Raw genomic sequence first — 25,524 nt, 5'->3', positions numbered from 1 at the left:
TAGACAAAAACGAGAGAGACAGCGGCTGCCGTCGTTGGTGACATATTTGGAGCCATAATTCCTTCAGTAGGGGTTATCTTAAACTCCATAAAGATTCAAAGGTTGTCTACTATTGTGGATAACAAGCTGACAAATTTTACAGGGGCTATACTCCTGATGGATACTGAACTTGCTGCGGAAACAGCTATGAAAATCGGCTTGCCTTAGACATTCATTTAGCAAAGAGCGGCAGAGTCTGCAAGATGCTCAACGAGCGTCATTGTTGCTCATATATACCTGACAATAGTAAAAAGATTAGCGGTATGCTTACTAACCTAACTAAAAAGATAGTGCAGATGTGAAAGACTTGATGGGACCTGGATTGTGGGAGAAATTGGGAAAAGAAATTGCCAGAATAGGGAGCTGGTTTAGCAATATTTGCAATGGAGTTCTTGCAAAAATATTAGGGGGTCTATTAATTGTTTTGGCCTGTCTATTAGGATTCTGGGGAGCATGCAAAATCAATGACAAAATAAAAAGAGATTGGACAAAGAGGAGTAAAAGGAATGAAGAAAGTGGAAGGGAGAAAATGTTTAATGAAATTTGGGAAAGCTCACATAAATAACAAGATGTTGAAATTAGTATTATGCGCAAGGTGAAAAATTGAAAGTAAAAGGTCAAAAGGGAAAGGTTGGTGTGATGACGAACGTCATCAGAGGAGGGACTGAGAGAGCGTAGCTTATATAACCTATATTAACATGAAATGTTTATGAATTATTGTGTGATAAGGTTGCATAGAAACTATAATGATGAGTTTGCTTAAAACGCGTACCTGAATTGTGACCACAGTGAGTGGCCGTCAATGTATACGTAGACTAATAATGATGACTAAGATGTTTATATTGTGTTTAAAGAAGTTTATACTAATGATTGTGTTATTGATTCTGTGCTGAAATCCTCATAGGCCTAAGGTTAGCATGAGCCGAAGTTTAGCTGCTTGGCTCTCATATTAAATTTATTTTTCTATTTCGCAGTGTGCTGACTCATAAAAGGACACAACCCTGCATGTTCTTGTTCCTTCAAAACTAAAGAGGAATGTAACCATGTTAGATCCGTTCCCATAGCCTTCTTCTTGTTTGCAGAGTAAATGTTAAAATAAACTGAAACAGTGTAGATTAATGTAATGTACAAGGTCATTCAAACCGGTGAAGACAATGGAGCTGCTGACCAAAAGATGTGCAAAAGAATTACAGAAAGACAAAATCATACCGGATGTGCCACCACTGAAGACGTCAATTATGAAGACCAGTCAAAGACTTGTAAAATAATATGGGGTGAAGAGTTGGGTTACTTAATGTATTTTCTGATAGGTTAAAGATAGTGGTGTATAACATATGTCCAATAGAATTTTGGGGGAATGTACAATGGAAAAGGGATAAAAACCCATGTCCCGGGGAGTCATTTAGGTGGGTTAGGGAATGCTATTGATTTTATCCAGAAACTTTGTCACTCTGTTTGGTAACTTGTTGGTTTACTTAAAACCATCCTCGCCCTTAGATTCATCCATGCTACACTTTACCTCCTTATGAGGGGAGGGCCCTTTTGCCCTGGAACTGAGTTCTGACTGATGCCGATTTGACTGATGTCCTGAAGATGAAGACTGAACCTGTACGCTGACCTAAACCTTGGAGGGTAATTATGACAATGCAATTGTGATTTGTCTGTTTGCTTTTCCTTTCTAGGTACCAACTTCTTACTTTTGACAGAGACCTTAGTTAGATGTTTTCCAAATTAGTGTTCTAAATTGTTTTGCATGAAGCCCAACATGCGGATGCTAATCTGTGGTTAGGACAGGTGTTCACCAAACTGACGCAAATAGACAAACGACAGAAGTTATGCTTTGTTGAACTCACGCGTTATTGATACTCTGCTAAATTAATCTATGTTCACGTCGTGTTATGCTCTGATGTTTGTGATTCTTGCCTTAATGAAATCCTATCAAAGTTGCCATATTGTGACTATGCTATTATGTTTCTTGGTTTCGAGATTAACACATCTGCTCTTAGATTGTAACTAAATAGGGAATAAAACCTATAAAATTAGACTAAACTGGTGTGGTTATTCATGACTGAGAGGTCATGGTTGCATCTTGAATTGATTTATGACTTTGACTAAAGTGAAATGTATTGTTACATTAAATATTGATGACATTATTGACGTATTGATTGACATATTGATAAGCTATCTCGTCCTAAGGTGTCTCTCAACTGGGTCAAAAGATTCATTGGCCTAAAATGAGTCTCGATGTGTAATAAATTATCATAAAGGGACGCGTTAACAACTTCAAGGATCATCTGTATGGCACTTTTGCTGATCTACAGTCAACCTTTGACCTGGTACCTAGATCTCTACTCTGGACATTGCTTAAGCAAATGGGTGTTCCTGCCCCATTATTGTCTGTCACCATTAGACTTCATCAGAACAATTATGATCAGATGCACTAGGGAAACCAGGGAGAGCTCACTGAGTGCATACAAGTAAGAAAAGGGGTCAGGCAAAGGTGGGTTCTCACACCTATTATCTTCTCTCTCTTTATCAATTATTTATTCAGAGTAGCTTTGGACTGCACGCATGACCTTCCCAAATTGACTGATCTTCCCATACCTGCTCTGTTTTGCAGATTCTATCTAGAATGCCTACGGGTTTGGGGAACATTTTAGTCAAGTTTGAAAATTATTGCGATCGATCATAAGGGCCTTGAAGTTAATATTTCAAAAAGAAAACACATGGCCCCTTCAAGGGTGACATCTATTTAGCCACTTCCTAACTTGAAAATGTAGATAGCTTTGATTACCTGTGTATAAGGCTAGATAGCAGATTGCTGCGGTGTTCGCAAAAAGAAAAGAGTAGATCTATTTGGCAAGATAGGGCAGGTGCTCTTTTAAAGTTTCAGTGTACATCAATCCCCAGACCTGTGTCCCCAGCTCTGGAGATTTACAAAGTTGAAAACCAGTCAGCAGCCTTTTATGGTGCTGAGATATGGGGTTATGCAAATACATAAAAATTGGTAGCCGCAGACAGTTCTTCTGCTAGATCTGTTTTTAATCTCCTGTGTTAGACCTGGCATCCTTAGGGTGGTCTTATCCCAGACTTTTTGACTTTCACCTCCAATTTTTAGCTGTATCTTTTTATTGCCATTAGGACTCTGAGCACTTTGCCTTTGCTAACCAGTGCTAAAGTCATGTGCTTCTCCCCTAAACATGGTAACATTGATGTATCCATCCACAATTGGCATATTTCTTTTACTTTTAAGTCCCTTGTAAAGTGGTATCCCTTATACCCAGAGCCTGCAGATTAAATGCTATAAGTGGGCAAGCAGCACTTATTGTGCCACCCACTTAAGTAGCCCTTTAAACATGCCTCAGGCTGGCCAATGCGGAGCCTGTGTGTGCAGTTTCACTGCTTCCCCGACTTGGCAGTGAAAATCCATTGCCAAGCCCTAAACTCTCCTTTTATTAAATATGTCACCCATAAGGTAGGCTTTAGGCTGGGTGCTATGTAAATAAAAGGCAGGACATGTACTTTTAGTTTTTACTTGTCCTGGTAATTAAAAACTCCCAAAGTCATTTTTCATTACTACAAGGCCTGTTCCTCTCATGGGAAAGCATTGGGAATTCCTTAATATACTTTTAAACTGTAATTCCTGGTCAGAAATAGGTAGCTAGCTCGTACCTAGTATCATTGAAAGGATAATGATAAATCCTCCTTACTGATAAAGTCAGATTTAGTATTACTCTTTTAGAAGTGCCACTTTTAGAAAGTGGGCATTTCTATGCTCACTGCTCTGTGTCCCTGACAGCCTGCCCCCAATACACATCTGGTCTTGGCTGGGTGACAGCTACATTTCTGCATTCTCTCCAGACACTCTCAACACAGGACACTCAACTGCATTGGCATTCATCTTTATACTGATGGGTCTTCCCGGAATAGAAGGGTGGAGAGGAGCTCACACTTACACTTCAAGAGGGAAGTTTCTGTCTCCACACAAAAGGCTGACTATCTGACACTGACCCAGGGCTGGGTTAAAAAGAGAACCTGTGCACTTCAGAAGGACTCTGTGATGTGATCTCTCACATCAAAGGCACCGTTTAGTATAAATACTGGGCATCTGACCCATTGAAATCCATACACTTCTAGACCTGAAGGAAACTCTTCGTGAATAAAGGCTGCTGTGCTGAAAGGAATGCCACCCTGCTGAGTATGACTATTCCCAGGAACTACTGCCCTGCTTTGCTGAACAGCCCCTGATACCTGCTGACCTCTGCCCTGCCAAAAGGATCTAAGGATTAGGGGTAGGCGGCAAACTCCACTCCACTGGTGGAGGTGACAGAGATTTGCCCTCTCCGTGCTCCACTTGGAACGATGAGTTTAACAAAACTCTGCCTGCCACCAGTGGAGCAGCATTTACCAGTGTGCTTGCCATCACCCTAAGCACTGCTGGCTGCTGTGATCTTTATTAGGATTGCCTTGCTTTTTGGGATGTTTTCACAAGTGATTGCGCTTGTTCTTTAAACACACTGGTGACGCACCTGGTGACTCTGTATGTGTAACTTGAAAGTAAAATTTTGCAAGTTGCAGGCCGACTGGAAGCAGTAGAAGGACAGTGCCTTCTAGGCCTACTGGGGCCTGGAGAGCTTGGGGAACCAGATGGATGTCTCTGAGCAGGAGTTTACAGTGCAGGTCTCTCTGCTGGAGAAGGCCCTGCAGGAGTTCAGCTTGTGACTCCAGAACTGTAAGCAGAAGCTAACTAGGCAACGAGGACCCTGCTCTGTCACAGGGGTGGCACTGGCAGCTAACAATCGGAGGCCTGTTAATGAAAGCAGATGGCTGCTTTGGCACTCATACCAAACGGTACAGTCAGCACTACTTTTTTTCAGATGGGTAAGCTGGTGCACTTTTCATGTTTCTATATATACATTCGAAGCATTCTGTAAGCACAGCACATTTGAGGCAAAATGTGGCTCATTGATCTAGTGAAGCTTTGCAGAGGAGGTTACAAGAGGCAAAGAGACACAAATTATAGTGTCATTAAAGTTTTGAATGCAGAATGTCTTTGCGCTGAAAGCATCCACAGTAGACCTCTCATTCAGTTCCTGTTAGAAATGGGGTCTCTGGTTGGCAGTCAGTTTGCACTCTGTCCAAGCAGGGACCCTCAGTCTAGTCAGGGCAATGGAGATACGCACTTAAGATAACTCCTGCTCACCCCCTTGGTAGCTTGGCACAAACAGTCAGGCTTATCTCAAACGCAATGTGTAAAGTATTTGTACCAACACACAGTAATACTGTGAAAACACTACAAAATGGACACCACACCAGTTTAGAAAAATGCCTTTGAAGTTAGCAAACCTCAAAGGAAAGTCTCTGTTGTTCTAAAGATCCTGCCTTGCACAGTTCTGTCCCCAGACACACACCAGGGTGTTGGAGACGGCATTGTGTGAAGGCAGGCATAGCCCTTTCAGGTGTAAGTATAAGCTCCTCCCTCCATTCTAGCCCAGACGACCTATCAGGACATGCAGACTACACCCCAGCTCCCTTTGTGTCACTGTCTATTGGAGATTCAAAAACAGCCCAATTTTCAGTCTGAAAGACAGGGAATACACAATCAGGCAGAATCACAGAATGATTAAAGCAAGAAAATGCCCACTTTCTAAAAGTGGTATTTCCAAACTGACAATCTAAAAACCAACTTTACCAAAAGATGTATTTTAAAATTGTGAGTTTAGAGACCCCAAATTCCACATCTCTATATACTCCCAATGGGAAACTGCACTTAAAAGATATTTAAAGGCAGTCGACTTGCCAGTTTGAATTGGCAGTTTAAAACTGCACAAAAAGACACTACAATAGCAGGCCTGAGTCAAGGTATACAGGGCTACTCACGTGGGTGGCACAATCAGTGCTGCATGCACACTTGTAGCATTTGATTTACAGGTCCTGGGCACCTCTAGTGCACTTTACTAGGGACTTACTAGTAAATCAGATATGGCAATCAAGGATAACCCAAGTTCCAATACAATTTAGACAGAGAGCATATCCATTTTAGCACTGGTTAGCAGAGACCTAAAGCCAACAAAAACTGGTCAGAAAAAAATAGGAGGAAGGAGGCAACACGTTTGGGGATGACCCTGCAAAAAGGGGCAGGTCCAACAGTTCCGTAGTACAACCCCCTGATAATGTACATATGCTAAGCATCACATGTTTAAATAAGTGACCCATCCCTTTGCCACATAATGTTTGTGATAGGCTACAGAGTCAGAGGCAAAGCAGCAGCACATCAAAGGTGCCCTCCTTATTTTCTGAAAATCCTATTTGTGTGAAAACAAAACCCCTAACAAATATGGTTGTATTTGAGGGGCAAGGCTTGGGGGTACTACACCACTCACGGTCCTGGTATGGAAAAGTCTCCTGGGGATAGGATTCAGGGGTGTGTGGAGGGATAAGAAAAAGTTGTTGGTGGAGACTCTGCAAAACGGCTCCCAGTTGTGCAGTACGACCCAGAACAGAGAGTTAACCAATACTCTCTGTTCATTCACATGCAACTGTGTTCCGCCAGGTGCTCGTTAATAATAATAATCTGCTCAAAAGGGGGCCTGACCCCACTAGCTGCATGGAGTTAACATGTGTGACATGGCTAGTGTACTTGAAAGTGCTGATGGTGTAGAGCTGTGGCCGCTGGCACATTGGGCACCACTTCACCATATTAATTTTTTACTTAAACCAGCACTCTGAAAGACTACTCCAGAACAGTCTATACATCAGCTTCCAGGAACAATACACATCATAAATCCAGTGCAGTCTATTACCTGGAAAACCTCCTGCTGCTAAACACTGATGTAGAGAGGTCTAAAATATTAATAATGGTTTTTATACACCATACAATCTTCAAATACATTTTCTACAAAGGAGTTTTGTTGTAGCTGAGAGACCAGAACCTGAATCTCCCCAACATTGATACTGAAGCCTGTCCAAAATGTCAGCCTCAGACTGACTGAGCCCTTATGCGGCCAACAATAATTTTCAACAGTAGCAGGACTGTTTTATCTCCATACGATGGTACTGGGTGGCCGAACAATACTCTGCCAACATGCAGAAACCCCCGGAATTCAGCAGTTTTTTGGTAACTCCGAAGAATTCTGCAGTGTGAAACTCCGTGAGCTCCACCCAGATCTACTAGGGTCTGCTCTAAAGTACTCCAAAGGGCTAGTTAGTTTGCCCCATGTTCTTCACCAAGGTCTCAGGAACATCAAAGACCTCTTGAGCTGCTCAAACACAGTTCACCACACCGTTCATCAAGTACCAGCTCTCCGCTTCGTGGGAGTGTTCCTCATTGCAAGTTGGAGCTGGAGTGCAGCGCAGAATTGAAATTCCTGCACCACTTTGGGAGAAGTGATCATTTCTTTCAGGGTCTCCCTGGTGAGTGTGGTGCTTCGTTACAGTTGGCACTCAATGAGACCCTTCCAGTTACTGTGAACAACCCTGATGCGCTGGGCATGCCTTCGCCGATCTCTCCAGGCACTACTGATGGATGTGTCCTTAACGATTGCCAAGGCAACTGCAATGTACTGTACACACCTACACCTTGCCTGCCCTGTGAACTGCGCTCGAGCCCAACTGTGTTCTCAGCAACAACACCTGCAGCTAACCAGGTACTTGATTGTCCAGGCTCGCAGCTGCATTGCTGTGTTTAGTTACTTGATTTGAACCTGGGCGGTTCCAACATGTTGCATGTGCTCCTTGCCATTGGGAGACATACATTTTATTCATATTTATGATACCGCCCAGTAGGGTCATATTTGACTGATGAGAAGTGCATTGTTTTCTAGGAGAGCAATATTTAGCACATTCTCCAAATTGCCATAAAGGCTCTAAGATAAGTCTTGATTCAAGCACTGCATTTGATGTATTGAAAAGTGAATAACTTTTACTATCTTGATTAGATTTTTGTTGTTTTGCTCTCAACCAACTCAGATAAATATTAGCTATTTTTCTAAGCCTGTGTGGGGTCTTTTTTGCGGTGTTCTCACTCTGCTGCTGTGTGCGTGTGTTGCACAAATACTTTACACATTGCCTCTACGTTAAGCCTGACTGCTCTGTGACAAGCTACAAGAGGGTGAGCACAGGTTAATTTATAATGTGTATCTGACTTACTCTGACTAGGATTGTGGTCTTTTTTTGGACAGGGTGCATACCTCTGCCATCTAGGGACCCAATTTCTAACATCTTGCAAGGCACTCCCCCAATACATTGTTTTTTAAATAGGGCTGTAAATAGTTGAGCACTTGGCTGTTTTGAGACCCCTTCTATACTGGTCATGAATATGGACCTTTGACAAACTAGCTATGTATGTCTCCCCTCTTTCTGAAGTATTAAAATCTTGTTTGCCTAGTACTGTACCTTGGCTTTGTCATGTAAAAAATGGTTCATAACCGATGGTTAGAAAGCTGGTAGAATGTTGCAGCATATTTATCCCTTTTGGCTAAGATCATCGTGAAGAAACCCTTGAGGCAGGATCACCCTCTGACTTTTTGCCTCCTTCCTCCTATTTTTTCCGATCTCTCGCTGTTGGCTCTAGGACTCTGAGCACTTTATTACTGCTGATCAGTGCTAAAGTGCAGGTGCTCTCCCATCTAAAGTTGGTATGACTGGCTTATACCTAATTGGCATCATTAATTTACCCATAAGTCCCTTGTACAGTGGTATCTCTATACCCAGGGCCTGTAAATTAAATGCTACTAGTGGGCCTGCAGCACTGCTTGCACCACCCACTGAAGTAGCCTGTCAAACCTGTCTCAGACCTGCGAGCGCAGGGCCTGTGTGCACAGTTTTCTGCCACAGGGACCTAGCATCTAAATGTACTTGTCAGGCCCAGAACTCCCATTTTACTACATATAAGTCACCCCTAAGGTAGGTCTAGCTAGCCCTACGGGCAGGGTGCAAAGTATGTAGAAGGCAGGACATGTGCCAGGTAACGTAGCCTGTCCTGGTAGTGACAAACAGCCTAACTTGGTGTTTCACCGCTGTAAGTGCTGCCTTCTGATAGGATTGCATTAGAAATGGCCTGCCTTATATGTAGGGGGTATTGTATTGTCTGATTTGTGAGGTGTGGTGTAGGCATGTTTGGTATGGTTGTAACGGTGATGAGAAATGCTGCTTACTGGTGTAAGTGGATTTTTTATTACTATTACAGAAATGCCACTTCGAGAAAGTGAGCATTTCTCTGTGCTTATGACTCCGATGTTTTGCAGCTTGACTCCAATCCACGTCTGGGCAGAGTGACAGTTGGGCTTTGTGCATACTTTTCAGACAGCCTGCACACAAGGAGATTAGAGGTGTCACAGAGGTGCATCTGCAGGCTGAATAGTCTTCCTGGGCTAAGAGAAGGGAGAGGCGGGGCACACCTGCATTTGTAAAGGCTGTGTGTAGGAAAGTACCATCTTTCCTGGCATGTCACCCCCATTTTTACATGAATGTAAGTTTGTTTTTGCCTGTCTCACTGGGATCCTGCTAGCCAGGACCCCAGTGCTCATATTTTGTGGCCTAAATGTGTATACCTGTGTAGTGACTAACTGTGTCACTGAGGCTCTGCTAATCAGAACCGCAGTGCTTATGCTCTCTCTGCCCTTACGTTTGTCACTATAGGCTAGTGACCACTTTTACAAATTTCAATTGGCACACTGGAACACCCTCATAATTCCCTAGTATATGGTACCTAGGTACCCAAGGTATTGGGGTTCCAAGAGATCCCTATGGGCTGCAGCATTTCTTTTGCCACCCTTAGGGAGCTCAGACAAACCTTTACACTGGACTGCCACTGCAGCCTGAGTGAAATAACACACACGTTATTTCACGGCCATTTTCTCTGCATTTAAATAACTTATAAGTTACCTATATGTCTAACCTTCACTTGCTGAAGGTTAGGTGCAAAGTTACCAAGAGTGAGGGCACCCTTGCACTAGCAAAGGTGCCCCAGATAGTTCAGGGCCATTTCCCTGGATTGGAGTGCAAAGTCTAGGGAAATTACAAGTGTGCACTACATATAGGTCAATACCTATATATAGCTTCACAATGGTAACTCCGAATATTGCCATGTAACATATCTAAGATACCTATATGTAGCTTCACAATGGTACTCCGAATATGGCCATGTAACATGTCTAGGATCATGGAATTCTTCCCCCATGCCAAATCTGGTATTGGGGAGACAATTCCATGCATCCCCGGGGCTCCACTATGGACCCCGGGTACTGCCAAACCAGCTCTCTAGGGTTTCCTCTGCAGCTACCACTGCATCCACCCCACAGACAGGGTTCTGCACTTCTAGGGTCTGGGCAGCCCAGTCCCAGGAAGGCAGAACAAAGAATTTACTCTGAGAGAGGGTGTTACACCCTCTTTCTTTGGAAATAGGTGTTAAAGACTGGGGACTGGGGAGGGGTAGCCTCTCCAAGCCTCTGGAAATGCTTTGAAGGGCACAGATGGTGCCCTCCTTGCATAAGCCAGTCTACACCGGTTTAGGGAACCCCCAGTCCCTGCTCTGGCGCGAAACTGGACAAAGGAAAGGGGAGTGACCACTCCCCTGTCCATCACCAGCCCAGGGGTGGTGTCCAGAGCTCCGCCAGTGTGTCCCAGACCTCTGCCATCTTGTTTCCAGAGGTGTGAGGGCACTCTGGAGGCCTCTGAGTGGTCAGTGCCCGCAGGTGACGTCAGAGACCCTCTCCTGATAGGTGCTTACCTGACAGGTGGCCAATCCTCCTCTGAGGGCTATGTAGGGTCTCTCCAGTGGGATTTTCCTCAGATAATGACTTGCATGAATTCACCAGAGTTCCTCTGCACTTCTCTCTTTGACTTCTGCCAAGGATCGACCGCTGACTGCTACAGGACGCCTGCAAAACTGCAACAAAGTAGCAAGAAGACTACCTGCGACATTTTAGCACCTCATCCTGCTGTCTTTCTCGACTGTTTCCTGGTGGTGCATGCTCTGAGGGCTGCCTGCCTTCACCCTGCACTGGAAGCCATGAAGAAATCTCCTGTGGGTCGACAGAATCTTCCCCTTGCTTCAGCAGGCACCAACTGCAGAATCTTCAGCTTTTTCCATCCGGCAGCCATTTTGAACCTTCATCCGGGGTTTTGTGGGGTCCTGCCCCCCATGGACACTTTCGCGACTCTTGGACTTGGCCCCCTTCATTTGCAGGTCTTCAGTGCTTTGCAGTCTGTTGTGGTCTTTGCAATATCCCTTATCACAACTTTAGTGCGTTTCTGGGGAAATAGTAGAACTTTACTCCTACTTTCCAGGGTCTTGGGGTGGGGTATCTTGGACACCCTTAGTGTTTTCTTACACTCCCAGTGACCCTCTACACACTACACTAGCCTAGGGGTCCATTTGTGGTTCGCAATACACTTTCTTAGTATATGGTTTGTATTGCCCCTAGGCCTATTGCATTCTATTTCATTCTACAGTGTTTGCACTACTTTCTGACTGTTTTACTCACCTGATTTTGGTTTGTGTGTATATTTTGTGTATTTTACTTACCTCCTAAAGGAGTATGTCCTCAGAGATATTTTTGGCACATTGTCACTAAAAAAAAGTATCTTTATTTTTAGTAACCCTGAGTATTGTGTTTCTTATGACATAGTACCTATATGATATAAGTGGTATAGTAGGAGCTTTGCATGTCTCCTAGTTCAGCCTTGGCTGCTCTGCTTTAGCTACCTCTATCAGTCTAAGCTGCTAGAACACTACTAATCTACTAATAAGGGATAACTGGACCTGGCACAATGTGTAAGTACTATTGGTACCCACTATAAGCCAGGCCAGCCTCCTACACTGTGTCCTGGCCTCACACAACAGTGTTGTTTATCCCCAACTGATGTTTGAAGTCTGTGCTAGAGGAGAGAGGGAGCACTCCCAGAACCAGTTGTAATTGGGTGGACCCTCCTCTCCCCTCCTTTGTGGACACACTGGAAAACTGAGTATAAGTACAGGGGAGTTTTTCCTAAAATTGGGCAACTCTTGGAACTTACATGGAACTGGACACATAATGCTGGAGGGACTTACAAGGAACCGCCATGGACTGCTGCTGCTGTGCTGACCTGTGACCTGCTTGGTCACCTAGAGGAGCTGCCACTTGCCTGCATCCAACTTGTGCTGGCCTGCAGCTGGCCCTCCTACCTGTGCTCCTTTCTCTTTTTGTTGGTGTCCCCCAGGGGCTCGGTGCTGTGGCCCTGGACCCCTGCATCCATCTGCTTAGTGCCTCATGAGCGCTTCCCCTGGTCTGAGGCACCTGAAGAGTGTGCCTTCCTAAAGTGTATGGTGCCCAGAGAGTGCTTCGCTGTTGTTTTCCTGAGCGCTTTGAAAGTGCTCCATTTGTGAATCTTTTGCCTCGCAAGCGCTTCGTGAACCCTGCCACTAATTTCACCGCTGCGACCGAGCTCTTCACAAGAAATCCGAGCGCGTCGGAGACACGCTACTGTTGGTGCCCCTGGGGCACATAGGAGCAACAACGAGTGCTGCTGTGCTCCTTCAAGTGCCCTGGGGTTTAAGCACTGAGAGAGGTGCCACCGGGGCACAAGCAGGCACCTACCCTGGTGCCTGCACACCACTGCGGCCTGGGCGGGCCTGTCTGAAGCCAGAGTCATTGGTGTGGAAGGAAGCCTCATCGGAGGCTCCCCACCCCACCGGAGCCCCTTCTACGTTGTGCCAAGTTGGGCAGGGGGGAAGGAAGCCTCATTGGAGGCTCCCCCTGCCCAAGCGGAGCCCAAAGGTATTTCAAAAGGACATGTGTGGGGTGGAAGCCTCGCTGGAGGCTCCCCGCACCGCGTGGTCCTCTATTGTTGTTTTGGGGCCCCGCGAGAGTCGGATGGGGCCCCCACTGTGCCAAGGGGCTGGTGCTTTGTCCCCCCTCTGGAGGGCCAGTTGAGTCCCAGGGGGCCCCCAGAGATCGCAGGCCGCTGGAGGGGCCCTTTATACAAACCTGAGGGGGTGTAGGTCATCTCCCTCCCCCCCAAATAAGCCCAAGGCCCCCGTGTGGTGCAGAGGAGCACCGGTGGGGTCCTTTTTGGAACATTCAGGGCACTAGAAGTGCCTTCCCTCAAGAAGACAGGTACTTTTTACAGGCATCCTTATTTCGAAGGTTCCTAATATGGACTTTATGGATCTATACACTACCCTGTTTTGCTTTATGACGTGCTACATATATGTTTTGCTAATGTTCCTTTTATGGACAAGCTCTGCTAATATGTTTTCCTGACTTGACAAGCTTTTTATAATGCTCTTGGTACAGGCGTTTATGAGATTTCTATGACAAGTGTTTTTATTTAGTAATGTGATTCCTGACTACTGCTTATGTTGCAGAATACTAAGTAAGCTGTGTTTTTTATGTGACTACTGCTGGTTCTGCAGGGTAACTAATGTGTAACGTTCTGACAACTGCTAAGGAAGGAGGATGCTACTGACATGTTGTGTTTGGTCTAAAAATCCGTTGTGTACAATACAGTATATTTTCATATAACTTGGTGTTGTGTTTCCCTTGTGGTGGGGATAGTACGTTACGTGTGTTGTCTCTGTTGTGCAAACGCTTTACACATTGCCTCTGGGATAGGCCTGACTGCTTGTGCCAAGCGACCAAGGGGGTGAGCAGGGGTTATCTTAGACGTGTAACTCCCTTGCTATGTCTAGAGTGTGTGGGTTCTGCCTGGCTTAGGTGCATACCCTAACAAAACAGATACCCCATTTTTAACAGTCAGGTACAGGTAAGTACCATTGAGAGGAGCCTTACAGCAAAGTACCTGGAACATAAACCATCACCTCTCTTTGGGTTATTCCTAGTATAAATTTATTCACCTTTAGAAAAGACATTGGGCCAGATGTATCAAGCCTTTTTGCATTCGCAAATGGTGCAAATGTCCGTTTGCGAATGCAAAAATGTGTTTTCCGATGTATAAAAGGCAATCGCAGTGCGCAAAATAAGAAATTGCAAAAATAGCGATTTTTTGCGAATGAGACATAAATTAGCGTGTCGCGAACCGCATATCGCAAATAGCAATATGATTTACCGAACCGCAATTTGTAATACGCAAATTGGGATACAGATTTGTGAATCGCAGATAGTGATCCGCTAAATCATGACGCTATTTGTGAAACGCAGATTGCGGCACGCAAAAACAGATTCGCAATGCGATGCATCAAAAAATCGCAATTTGCGATTATTCTCAGAATGCCCGTTTGCACATGCAATTTACCACTATCTGAAACCAGGTGGTAACCAGTTGCAACCTATATAAAGAGGCCCAGAATGCCTCAGCTCTTCTTCCACAATGACTGCACTCTACGTCATGGCGAGGAGAATGAGGATCTTGGCATGTTTGAGGAGAGAGAGGAGGAGACAGGAGCGCATTTTCAGAGTGCACATAACCTTTTTTGACCAGACTGAGGAGGAAATTTATGAGAAGTACAGGTTAAGCTCAGCCATGATACTTGACCTGATAGCTGAGCTACAACCCATGCTGCAGCGCACAACACACAGGACCAATAGCATACCCACCCATGTGCAGGCATTATGCTCCCTGCACCTACTAGCCTCAGGGAGCTATCAAGGGGTCATAGCAGCAGCAGGAGGGTTCTCCCAGAGTGCCCTCTCTAGATTTCTCAACGCATTACTCAATGCCATGCTGAGCAGAATACAACTGTACATAAGATTCCCCAACACCCCACGGGCATTATAACAAACCAAAGTTAATTTCTACCAGATAGCACAGTTCCCACATGTCCTAGGTGCCATTGATGGGGCACATGTAGCAATCTGTCCACCATCGGCCACCGAGTATGTGTATCTCAACCGTAAAAACCATCATTCAGTGAACATACAGGTGATATGCAATGCCTCCTACATCATTACCGATCTTGAGGCCAGATACCCAGGGAGCACGCATGACTCCTACATCTTTCGCCAGAGCCGGATACACACAAGACTGCTAGCTGGGGAGTTTGGTGAAGGATAGCTACTAGGTAATTTGATAGTTCAGAATAATGCATTGATGTAAGCGCGAAGTCAGACAGCACATGTACTCATTTTACTCTCTGTGCATTCAGGATACAGTGCCTACGCTGTGTGCACCTATATGCTAACGCCCTACCTGAGCCCTGCAACTCCAGCAGAGAGGAGGTACAATGCTGCACATAGGACAACCCGCAATGTGGTAGAGCGCACTTTTGGGCTGCTGAAGAGCTGCTTCAGGTGCATCAATAAGAGTGGAGATGCACTACAGTACAGCCCAGAGACGACATGCAAAATTGTGGCCACATGTGCTATCTTGCACAACATAGCAACCACCAGGGGCATACCAGTGGAACTCACTGAGCCAGACTCAGATGAGGATGAAGATCCCTTACCACCCCTTCTACCAGCAGACAGGACCAGTGCAGCAGAGGGCAGGCAAAGACGTGCTGACATCACGCGCAACCACTTTTGATGTAAGTAATGACAAATCCACTTAAATGAAATAAATTTCTGTAGTTAGCATCTTTATTACCTTGACTTCAGGTAAACAATGTGTCATTAGGACATCGCTATCCACAATGGGCAGACATGAACAGTTCACAGTGTCACACTATTAGCATCATAGCATGACTGTATTTCTACATGTTTAGGTGGTCCCTAGTAGCCCGCAACATCACTTCTTACGTCCACGCACTCCACTTGAGTGCTCTGTGCCCTCGCTGGCACCTCTAGTAGTAGGTTCACATGCAGTACTGTGTCTGGCACAGCAATGCCTCGGATCAATCACAGGGACTGTCAGACTGCTGAGGCTAGAGGACTCATCACTGTCCCCAACACCCAGTTCGCTGGTTGTGGCACTGCGTGCTGTTTGCATGGCATCCAGTACGTTGGTAATTTACAGCAGTCTCTGTGCAATGTCCCAACTGCAATGTGCCATCTCCACCTGTGTGGCAACAGCATGCCGTGATATCAGGGCTGTTCAACTTGCAAGCTGATTGACGGATCTACAGAAGCAATCAAAATGTCCCAAATCTTAATGATGGCGCCTACGCTGGCTGACGCGCTCCTGCCGTATCTCAGTGCAGAGTTCCCCAATGGCCTGTGTCAACTCCTTGGTGTTTTCTGCAGCTGTTTGCTGTCCCTCAATCAGAGTCTCCAACTGCTTGTGTAATAAGACCATATTTCTATTGTGAGACACAAACTGTCTGTGCAGTGACTTCAAATGTTTGCATTGAGGCACTGCACCTTCAGCATGGAAGCTTCAAGGTCGTCAAAGATTGATGGGCTTACTCCTTCTTCTGTGTAACGTCTGCCTGCATCGTGGCGCCTCCTGGGGGGAGGTGACTGGCGCTGGCACTGGTGCAGGGACTGCTGTCTACCTGTGGGACTCGCCTCTTGTGGTGGTGTGGGTTCATGTTCTGGCATCTCATCTGGGTCCCGGTTATATTCTGGCAGTGGTAACACCCTTGCCCTGCGTCTAGTTGGAACAATACTGTAGGACTCACTAGTAATTGTGTCAGACTGTGGCTGTGATTCTGCTTCCCCCACTTTTTCTGATCCTGCAGCAGCAGGGACCGAGTCATCTGCAAAGACAATGTGCAGCATGTCAGTTCTAGCATTTTTCACAGATTTCCACAGTGTTGCTTTAAATGTACAATTAAATAGTATCACCCTGATTCGTTTGTGGTGTTTCTCCATGTGGCTGACCACTATCTTGCTATTTATGTTGTGTATTCACCTTAGGGTTATGTACTACCACTCCCATAAGGCACTGTTGTGTGGTATGTAAGATGTCACATGGACTACTTTTCACTGTGCATCAAGCTATGTTTTATTTCCTAAGGGGCACATTTGGGGATACACATAATTACTGGCCTTACCTTTGCTGGTGCTGGGTGGCCCTGAGGTGTCAATGTCAGTTACACCACTGACAGCTTCTGGCAGCAATGTGGACTCCAAAAGGTCTTCAATAGGGGTGGACGGTGTCTGGGTGGATGGTCTGCCTCCGGTGCTCCTTGCCTCCATAAGCCTGCTGGCCACCCTCTCCTTGGCACGGGACTGCAAGTCGTACCATCGCTTGCGTATCTCCTCCACAGAGCGCTGCACAACACCTACTGCGCATATTTTTGTCTGCATGTCAGACCAGAGTTTCCGCTTCTCACTCTCAGGTACTTGGAGTGAGTTTTTTTCCAAATAGTCTATCATGGTTGCCAACAACCTCCTCAATGAGCACCTCCAATTCTGCCTCACTAAATTTTAGCTTCCTCTTCCTGTCTCCCTTCTCCTTCCCATTTCCAGCATTGGCCATGTTGCAGTTTGGTCCTGGTTTCCTCACAATGCTGACTCCCTGGTGCTGGCCTGTGTCTCTCTCCCTGATCCAGTGGGTGTGTCTCCTGGAAACAGCATGGGCTGACTCACTTCCTGGTTGTGATGTCATCAGGCTGTTCCGGTTTGCCGACTTCACAAATTGCGATTTTCAGTTACCGAATCGCTAAATTGTTTGCGATTCGGTATTTGCATCTCGCAAATTGCATTTGCGAATTTTAAGAAATCGCTTTTAACGATTTTCAAATTTGATACATCACATTTTGCATTTCTGAAATTGTGATTTCTTAAAAATCGCAATCTGAGCATCACTAACTGGAATCTTGATACATCTGGCCCATTGTATATGAGATTTCGCAATGGAACGCCATATATAAGAGTTTCACATCAAAATTGTCCCTCCCACATTCCTCCAACATGCTTTGTTAACTTTGCAATGCCTTGACAACTGAGAATATTGAATATCTACTTTTTGCCCTGCATATATAAAAACGAGGTAGAAGTCAACCTGTCCCATTTGCCTTCATCTGAGTTCCTGACAGTATTTGCCAACTTCAAGAATGTTACAGGCCAATGCTTCCTGGGCAATAGTGTTTGCTGTTAGTGGACACCTATACTGTGCGTGGTTAACCAGAAGGCACATAGGCTGGCTGCTGTAAGGTTTTTGAAATCCCTTTTAGTTTACATTCAAGGAGATGTAGGATCTAATAAGATAAATATGTATTTCATCAAACATGAGAATCCAAAGGTTGTCTATGTTTTAATAGTAAATTACGTTTAATGACATATAGGACACCAGAGCATGGAAAATCTCTGTCCTTTTAATCATTTTTAAATTAATTGTATGATGTATTTTATAGTTTTATTCCACTGTGTAATTTGCATGTTTAAACGTTTTTGATTAATTAGTCAGGTAGCAATGGATAATAGTAGATTATCTAAAACAGTCTATATCCAATTGTCAGAAAATTAATTCATTAATTTACATTGATGAACAATATGCTGTTTTTAAATGGCTGATTCAAATATCCCTTTGGACATAAGGTGACCCATATTAGAGGTTTTTGTTGACAGGCACCAATTGTGTAACCTCATTAGACAGTAATTGTCCTTGTTGTTTCTACATTAGTTATGCAAACCACGTTTGTATTGTAAGTTTGCTTAGAGCATTGCACTATATATGGATTTTTTATGTATGCATTTAATTATCAATGTTAATATATACTTGTATTGTATGTATGCATTGAATTGTCAATGTTTATATATACTTTTATTGTTATAATTGGCCGAAAAAAGATTTAAATAACTGATTGAATAAGAGAGGCTGTAGAAGGATAGGTGATGGTTGGGCATTGGGTTATCATGGCAGCACCCTCGTTAACTATTTTTATATCTAAAGTATTTAAGTATCTGCTTTAAAAACCACTGTAGTATTGTGTTGGTTTTGGACTAACTGTAGGATTCTTAACTTATGTCATGTACTTCCTATGATGTCATCCAGGGCACTGGTCACAAGGTATCACTTCTTGGGAAGACATTTTTGGTGATTTGAATGTACTTCCTGTGGCATTATTGGCCTTAAAACGGGTGCGATGTCAATTCTGCTGCCCCTGGTATTTTGGTGAATCACCATCCTAGGGTACATGGTGAGCGTTTCTACATTGCTAATCGAAGGCTGCACTATACCATTACAAAAACACTTAAATGCTGCTGGACACAAAGAGAAGCAAATTCGGAGTCATCTTTCCAGCTCAGATCATGAATGTCATTTAAATAATGCTCCTCGGAACAAATAACACAAATGCCAAACTGTGATCACGGTGTTGTTCACTGCCAATGTACTGCCACTTGGCACAGGATATTAAATGACATAGGCACAGCCTGTGGGAAGTTTTCATGTCTAAATCCGATAGGAAATTGGAAGTGGAAACGTCCCCTCATGGCAGTGCACGTTAAAAAAACAACAGTAGTCAATTAATTTAAAATAGTTGCCACAGTTCCAGCAGCTGCTCCTCCGGTTAAAAAAAGCCGGCAACAGTTTGGGATAGTTCTGTGTCTGGGGAAGATGATAGAGCGTGCCTGCCAGTGTGTCAGACCTCAGCAGGAAATGCTGTGGAGACGAGGGGCACGTGCCTGCCAGGGTGTCACCCTCAGCAGAAGATGAAAGGCATGCACCTGCCAGTGTTTCAAACCTCAGCAGGAGAAGACGCCAGAATATTAGACCTCAGGGAGAGAAGATGAGGGATTGGACGTCAACTCACCAAAATGCCAGGGGTAGCGGAAGGGACATCACGTGCCCTTTAACCTCCACTTTCACATTTTTATTACACTAATAGTGAACAATTTATTATGATTCACTATTGTAATAAAAAATTAACAAAAAGCAAAGAAGTGGAGCCCTGACTGAGGTCCATAAGGGCTAGCTGCTACTGTGTTCCTGGTACTGAATTTGCCACCAGGGGTCGCACATGGCAAGCTAAGGGTCGCAGGTGACGTCCACTGATGAGGGCGCGGGCCTGCCACTGCCACAGAACGAGGCAGGATCAGATGAGGGGTACATGCCTGCCAGAGTGTCAAACCTTAGCAAAATAACTAAAAGGCAAGGGGTGCGTGCCTGTCATTGTCCCAGACCTCTGCATTAGATGAGTGCGTGTGCCTGTCTGTGTCAGACCTTAGCAGGAGAAGTTGACGGATGCGTGCCTGTCAGGGAGTCAGTCAGACTTCGCCAGGATGAAGGGCACGTGCATGCCTCTGTGTCACACCTCAGTAGGAGATGAGGGGCGCGTGCCTGCCACAGTGGCAGACCTCAGCAGGAGAACATGGTGGGCGTGTGCCTGCCAGTGTGTCAGACCTCAGCAACTATGAAGGGGTGTCTCCGAATAGCACTCAGGCGCAGAACATCAAGTGTGCAGCCGGGCGGCAGTTACTCTGCGGTCATGAGCACCTGTACAGCCTCCCCTCTCCCTGAGGTGGGCGGAGAGAGCAAAGGGACAGTGAGCGCAGACTGGCTGGCATAGTCTGGACGCCTCTGGGCCTGCCTTTTAAACCTCCGCTCCTCAGAGCCCATGCTTACAAGTCTGAGCAGTTGAAAACTTGCCATACTTCTGTCTTGCGTCCTTCACCAATTCCTTCTGTTACTGGGATTGGGATTATTTATTTCCTCTTTTCTATATTAACCACAGCGATTCGAGGGCAGGCGGAGCACAGTTGGCACTAGGAGTAAACGCAACGTTTACTTGTTTGGGCACCTGCATGGGAGTTCTCATGACAAATCGCAGTGAAAACTATGTTGCTAATCGGTCAAAAGCGCAACAGGTTTGCGCCAGTGAGTAGCACGGTCTCTTGCTCGAGAAACGTTTCTTTGGAGATTTCCATACACTACAGGGGGGAGGCCAGGAGGATCAGCGCGGGCGTTTAAGCTCCTGTTTGCACCTCGTGTGGGGATGCCGCACTCCAAACTCCGTGAGCACGCTTCTCTGCCTAAAGGGCGCTGAAGATCAACGCCGAGCGAACAGTTACCCTCCATACTCGGTCCCCAATGCAGTCTCTGAACATTACGCCGGAGCAGTTCGCCCGCCTTCTGCGGGACAACAACGTGACGCGGAGGGAGTTCATCGAGCGCTTCCAGCTGGAGCCGCTGGTCTACATCCCGGAGCTGCCGCCGCGCACCAAGCTCGCCTTCGTGCTGCTCTGCGCGCTCATCTTCGTGCTCGCACTCTTCGGTAACACGTTAGTACTGTACGTGGTGACCCGCAGCAAGGCTATGCGTACCGTGACCAACATCTTCATCTGCTCGCTAGCGCTCAGCGACCTCCTGATTGCTTTCTTCTGCGTGCCCGTCACCCTGCTGCAGAACATCTCCTCCAACTGGCTGGGCGGTGAGTAACAGGCTGTCTGCCAGGCGGTTCTCCCGTTTGAGGTGTCCTGTGAGAGAGTAACTATTCTTCAAACGAATGAAGGGCTCCTTTTTGAAAATCCAAGCTCAGGGAAACTCACCCGTACATTGAACCTGCCGCTCCCTTCCCCAAGTGCAGTGGGACACGTTTCCAAACAGTTAATTTTCGCTTCAGCAGTACATGCATGTCAATTCCCCAATAATCCTTTTATGACTGAGTTCAGTGGTCTTCAAACTGGGGGACCTCAAGTGAAACTTGGGGGGTGGCGGCGGAGGGTGGAGGATGGGGGAGGAGGTTTGGGCAGGATCTGGCCAAGAAAAGCATTATTCTGATAAAAGTGCTTTGTTTTAAGAGGAACAAAATAAGTGTCACTAAGCCAATCTGTAATGGGGTCATCAGGAACATCTTTTTGTCATTTGTAGGCTAGCTGGGATGTTTCAAAAGGGAAGGGACTCTAAATATTCTTCAAAACTCCCACCCCATCTGTACTAATCACACAGTGGATACCTTAACATATTTGTAAGGCCTGCCTGACCACTGGGGCGTGAGGGGGGGGGGGCTGCATTAAAACATTTGAAGACCACTGATTTAGAGTTTGGTGGATCGCGCGGACGGGTTACTCTGTCACAAACATGACTGATATCCCATCTCCTTTATTTGAAGTGCATTAAATTCTATGGCACCCTTAATAAGGCAGACGGGATATCTGTCAGGTTTGTGTGAATCACACCCTCCACCAGACTTTAAATGAGGCCCTTACATTGTTAATTTTGATGAGAGTGACATCAATACACACATTTAAATAGAGGAATAATATTAGGACTTGGCCTATCTCGCTAGCTGCTTCTGCTGCATACGTCCCTACCCAGATATGATGGCGCACACATTGTAGTTTTCATGTATTTGCTTATAAATTGCACGATTATTCCTCGAACAGTCAATGTTTATAAAAACACTTGGGAGTGATTTCAAGGTACTGGGGTCGGTGACACTGCTTTATCTGTGTAGGGATACCTTTTTCTTAAAATGAGTCTTTGGGGCTTTGTTCAATATTGTAGATCCCTGGTGGGAGGCATTAATTCTAATGGGAGAGTACTAGCGCTTATTAGCATGGACGTATTCCTTTTATTGAAAGAGTACAAACACTACTTGTCAGGGATGCAAAACTGTTAAAGGGAAAATAATAGCAATTCTTGACTAGAGTGTAATCATTTTAATAGGCGAGTGCTAACACAAATTCAGTACTGCCAGTGGGAGAGTAACTGCACTTTGCAGCAGGATTTGGAATATTTTGAATTGGAGATGACCAGAACCACTTAGCAGTAATGCAGTTTTTGTGGTTTCGTTACTGGTCCATTCATCTGTCACAGATGCTTTGCAGGCAATACTGCATAGTGTGCGATTTGGGTCTGCTCCTTGTTCCTTGTCCACCATTGGAGTAATTTCCTCACCGTTCCCTTTCACTGCTCCTGATTTAATAGCTTTCATACCTATTCTGATGTTTGTCCCACTTCTGGAGCATTTCTGTTTTACCTTTCTCTTCGACTGGATTTCTTGCTAGTGACATCAGATTTTTTTTTTATTCTTTTCATTAGTTTACCCCCACACACATTTTGAAACACCACTCAAAATGTTTCATTTATAAAAAAGAGACTGTCTCCTTTTAGAAGTCGAGAAATCGAAGACATTTCCCACATACTGAGAATTTTAGCTTTGTGTGAGCAACAAACAAGTTTTTTTCTCCTATTTCCTTCTGTGACCTTGGTGTGCCAGACTGCACTGACTTCATGTGCTCTTTGAAAATTTAAACATGTTAATTATATCTGCACAGTGACAATCCAGAGCCAGCTTTAAAGACTGGGCACTGTGATGTAAAACATATTGGTGCTTCTTTTCTCTTTACCAAGTAATTGGTAAAACATTCACATGCATGTGTTGCTGTATTTGTTAGCAAACACCTGCCCATGTTTCACATCAGTAAAACTGTTCAGCTGAATCGTTGACACAATATCGTTGTAAACAATACCACTGACAAAAATATTGTGTAAAAAATATCACTTACCACAACATCGTGCTCTTATACGTACATTGGCAAGTACCAAAATATCAACAAAAAAATGATCCTTTAAACTAATATTGTCCAAAAAGATACCAAAATATTGAGTTTTTTTAATGTAACTAGAGTTTAAAGTAGCAAATGCTAAACATTTTAATATATAGTTGAATATATGTAAATTAAATACATTCCTCTAATTTAATTTTCTAATTATATATCTACATGTCCCACAAAGCTATTGATAAAATACCGAAGTCTAGGCGACTGGTGCCTCATTCCATGATAGTGGCCTCAGGTCGAAAAATTGCAAAGCAAACACACGAGCACTCAGCGGGGTGCATTTGCCAAAATGCGTCTTTTGGATGGCTCAAATAAATGTGATACTAATGCAACCTGCTGAGTGCTCCTATGTTTGCTTTAGAGTATATAAATGTATAATATAGATCGTGCTGCCGCCCGGGGGTGTCGCGTGGTGTCGGGCGCAGTACCTGACCAAAATATTAAAGGTACCTCCATGTAAATACGAACACTCACATTTAGGATGTGGAAGTGCCCACAAAAAAAGTGCTTATTTCAGCACTTCCGGCCCTTGCAACACATTTCAGCCAGCCAGACTTGCTCACTCATGAAGGGTGAATCAATACCAAACTTTTAAATCCATCTATGTGTGTACAAACATAAACATAGAAACAGGATTGGCAGAAGGAATGCAATAAAGGAAAATGCTGCGGGCATTTTGAAATGAGTTAATTGCCATTCGAGAATGTATAAATATACTCAGACATCCTGTTCAGTTGACTCTGAAGTGCGCAATACCTTGAATATATACCATGCAATAGTACATAAACATGCTGCAATCATAATACAAAAGCTGCGCTAAAGGTAGTATCGAGTCTGAAACTGCTATGAGGTATACAGCACAACACAAATATACAGCTTTTGTTGAGGAAATGCCCCAAACAAAAGGGTAACGAATACTGCCCATTTGGGCAACTGTAAGAGGCATTCTACAGAGTACAACAAATTACATGGTACATTGAAAATTACAGTTTAACAACACAGTTCACAGGTGGATAAGGTAATATCTCAAACAAGTTTTACAATTGCACTGGATAAAGGAGTCAACAAGCCTCAGGGCCTAGAAGTCACACCCAAGAAGGTGCATGTGTGGGATTCACCAGAGCTAGACAGTGTACATAATATGCCTAACCCAGCTTCTGACACTACTTTATACTTAGAAATGATATACCCAAAACACACATAAACTATTCATGAATTGTAGCAATGACATCATAACAAGCACCTAAGGGCTGCTGTGACTGATATGGAAAGCCTAGGAATACCAAGTGGGCAAAATTGGTGAGAAACACAGAATTGTTTAGTGAGCAAAATATAACAACTCTACACAATATTGTAATTATGAATTAATATTGAAAATTTCTAAATCATAAAATATGATCCAACCATGTAAACATACCATTCCCCTGAAGGCTGCCTTGACTTCTATACATTATCCACCTCATCCTAAGAGAGATAACGTCTGCCAACAAGCAAAGTTATAAAAGAAACAAATTCACACAGTGTCATCAGCAGTGATGTCGCAGAAGAGTAGGGTACGGTGCCCCAGTGGGGGTGTCCTCTCGAGTCTCACCGTAACTAGGTAATAGTCCCTTCCTTTGCTCCATGTGAATACAAACAGAATCTGGTAGCAAAATGTAAAGGATAGATTATATACACGGATATCATGTTCCAGCTCATGACCAATATTACACGTTTATCACTCATTTAATCTTAGTGAACATACAACTACTCAGAATTCAGACTGTTAGGAGTCTTGTAAGATCTGTTATTAACTGAGATTCTCTTCGTCTCAGTCTGGCTATTATATCACCACCTCTGGCATCCACTTTTACATGTTTGATGCCAAAGAATTTCAATTGTCTCCGATCACTACTGTGGTGTATTTCAAGATTACATGTTACAGGACAATATTTGTCTGTGTTAGTGATGGCTTTCATGTGTTCCAAGATTCTTCTGCACACTGGATTTATGGTGCAGCCAACAAATGGTAGATTGTACGGGCACTCTAATTTGTAAAAGACAAAGGTGGTGATACATGTAATGAATTGTGAGATAGATCTGCATTCCGTGGTGTGTGGAATCTCAAAGTCTTTACAATTCATGGAAAGCTGACAGGCTTCTCACTTGCCACAAA

The 25,524-nt window shown here is 44.5% G+C and overlaps 1 protein-coding gene across 1 annotated transcript in view; it reads left to right on the top strand.

The window, feature by feature from the left end:
• The first annotated feature begins 20,393 nt into the window (after positions 1 to 20,393).
• The window catches only part of QRFPR (pyroglutamylated RFamide peptide receptor), a 385,094-nt gene continuing 379,963 nt past the window's right edge, over positions 20,394 to 25,524 (top strand). Inside the window, exon 1 of the mRNA XM_069242562.1 lies at positions 20,394 to 21,235. Coding sequence (XP_069098663.1) covers positions 20,896 to 21,235 — 340 coding nt within the window. The 5' untranslated portion in view covers positions 20,394 to 20,895. The remainder of the gene's footprint in view (positions 21,236 to 25,524) is intronic.

The sequence above is a fragment of the Pleurodeles waltl genome, chromosome 1_2 (genome assembly GCF_031143425.1).
Source record: "Pleurodeles waltl isolate 20211129_DDA chromosome 1_2, aPleWal1.hap1.20221129, whole genome shotgun sequence".
NCBI classification, from domain to species: Eukaryota; Metazoa; Chordata; class Amphibia; order Caudata; family Salamandridae; genus Pleurodeles; species Pleurodeles waltl.
Note: the sequence above shows the minus strand (reverse complement) of the source record. Positions and strands in the feature narration are given on the sequence as shown.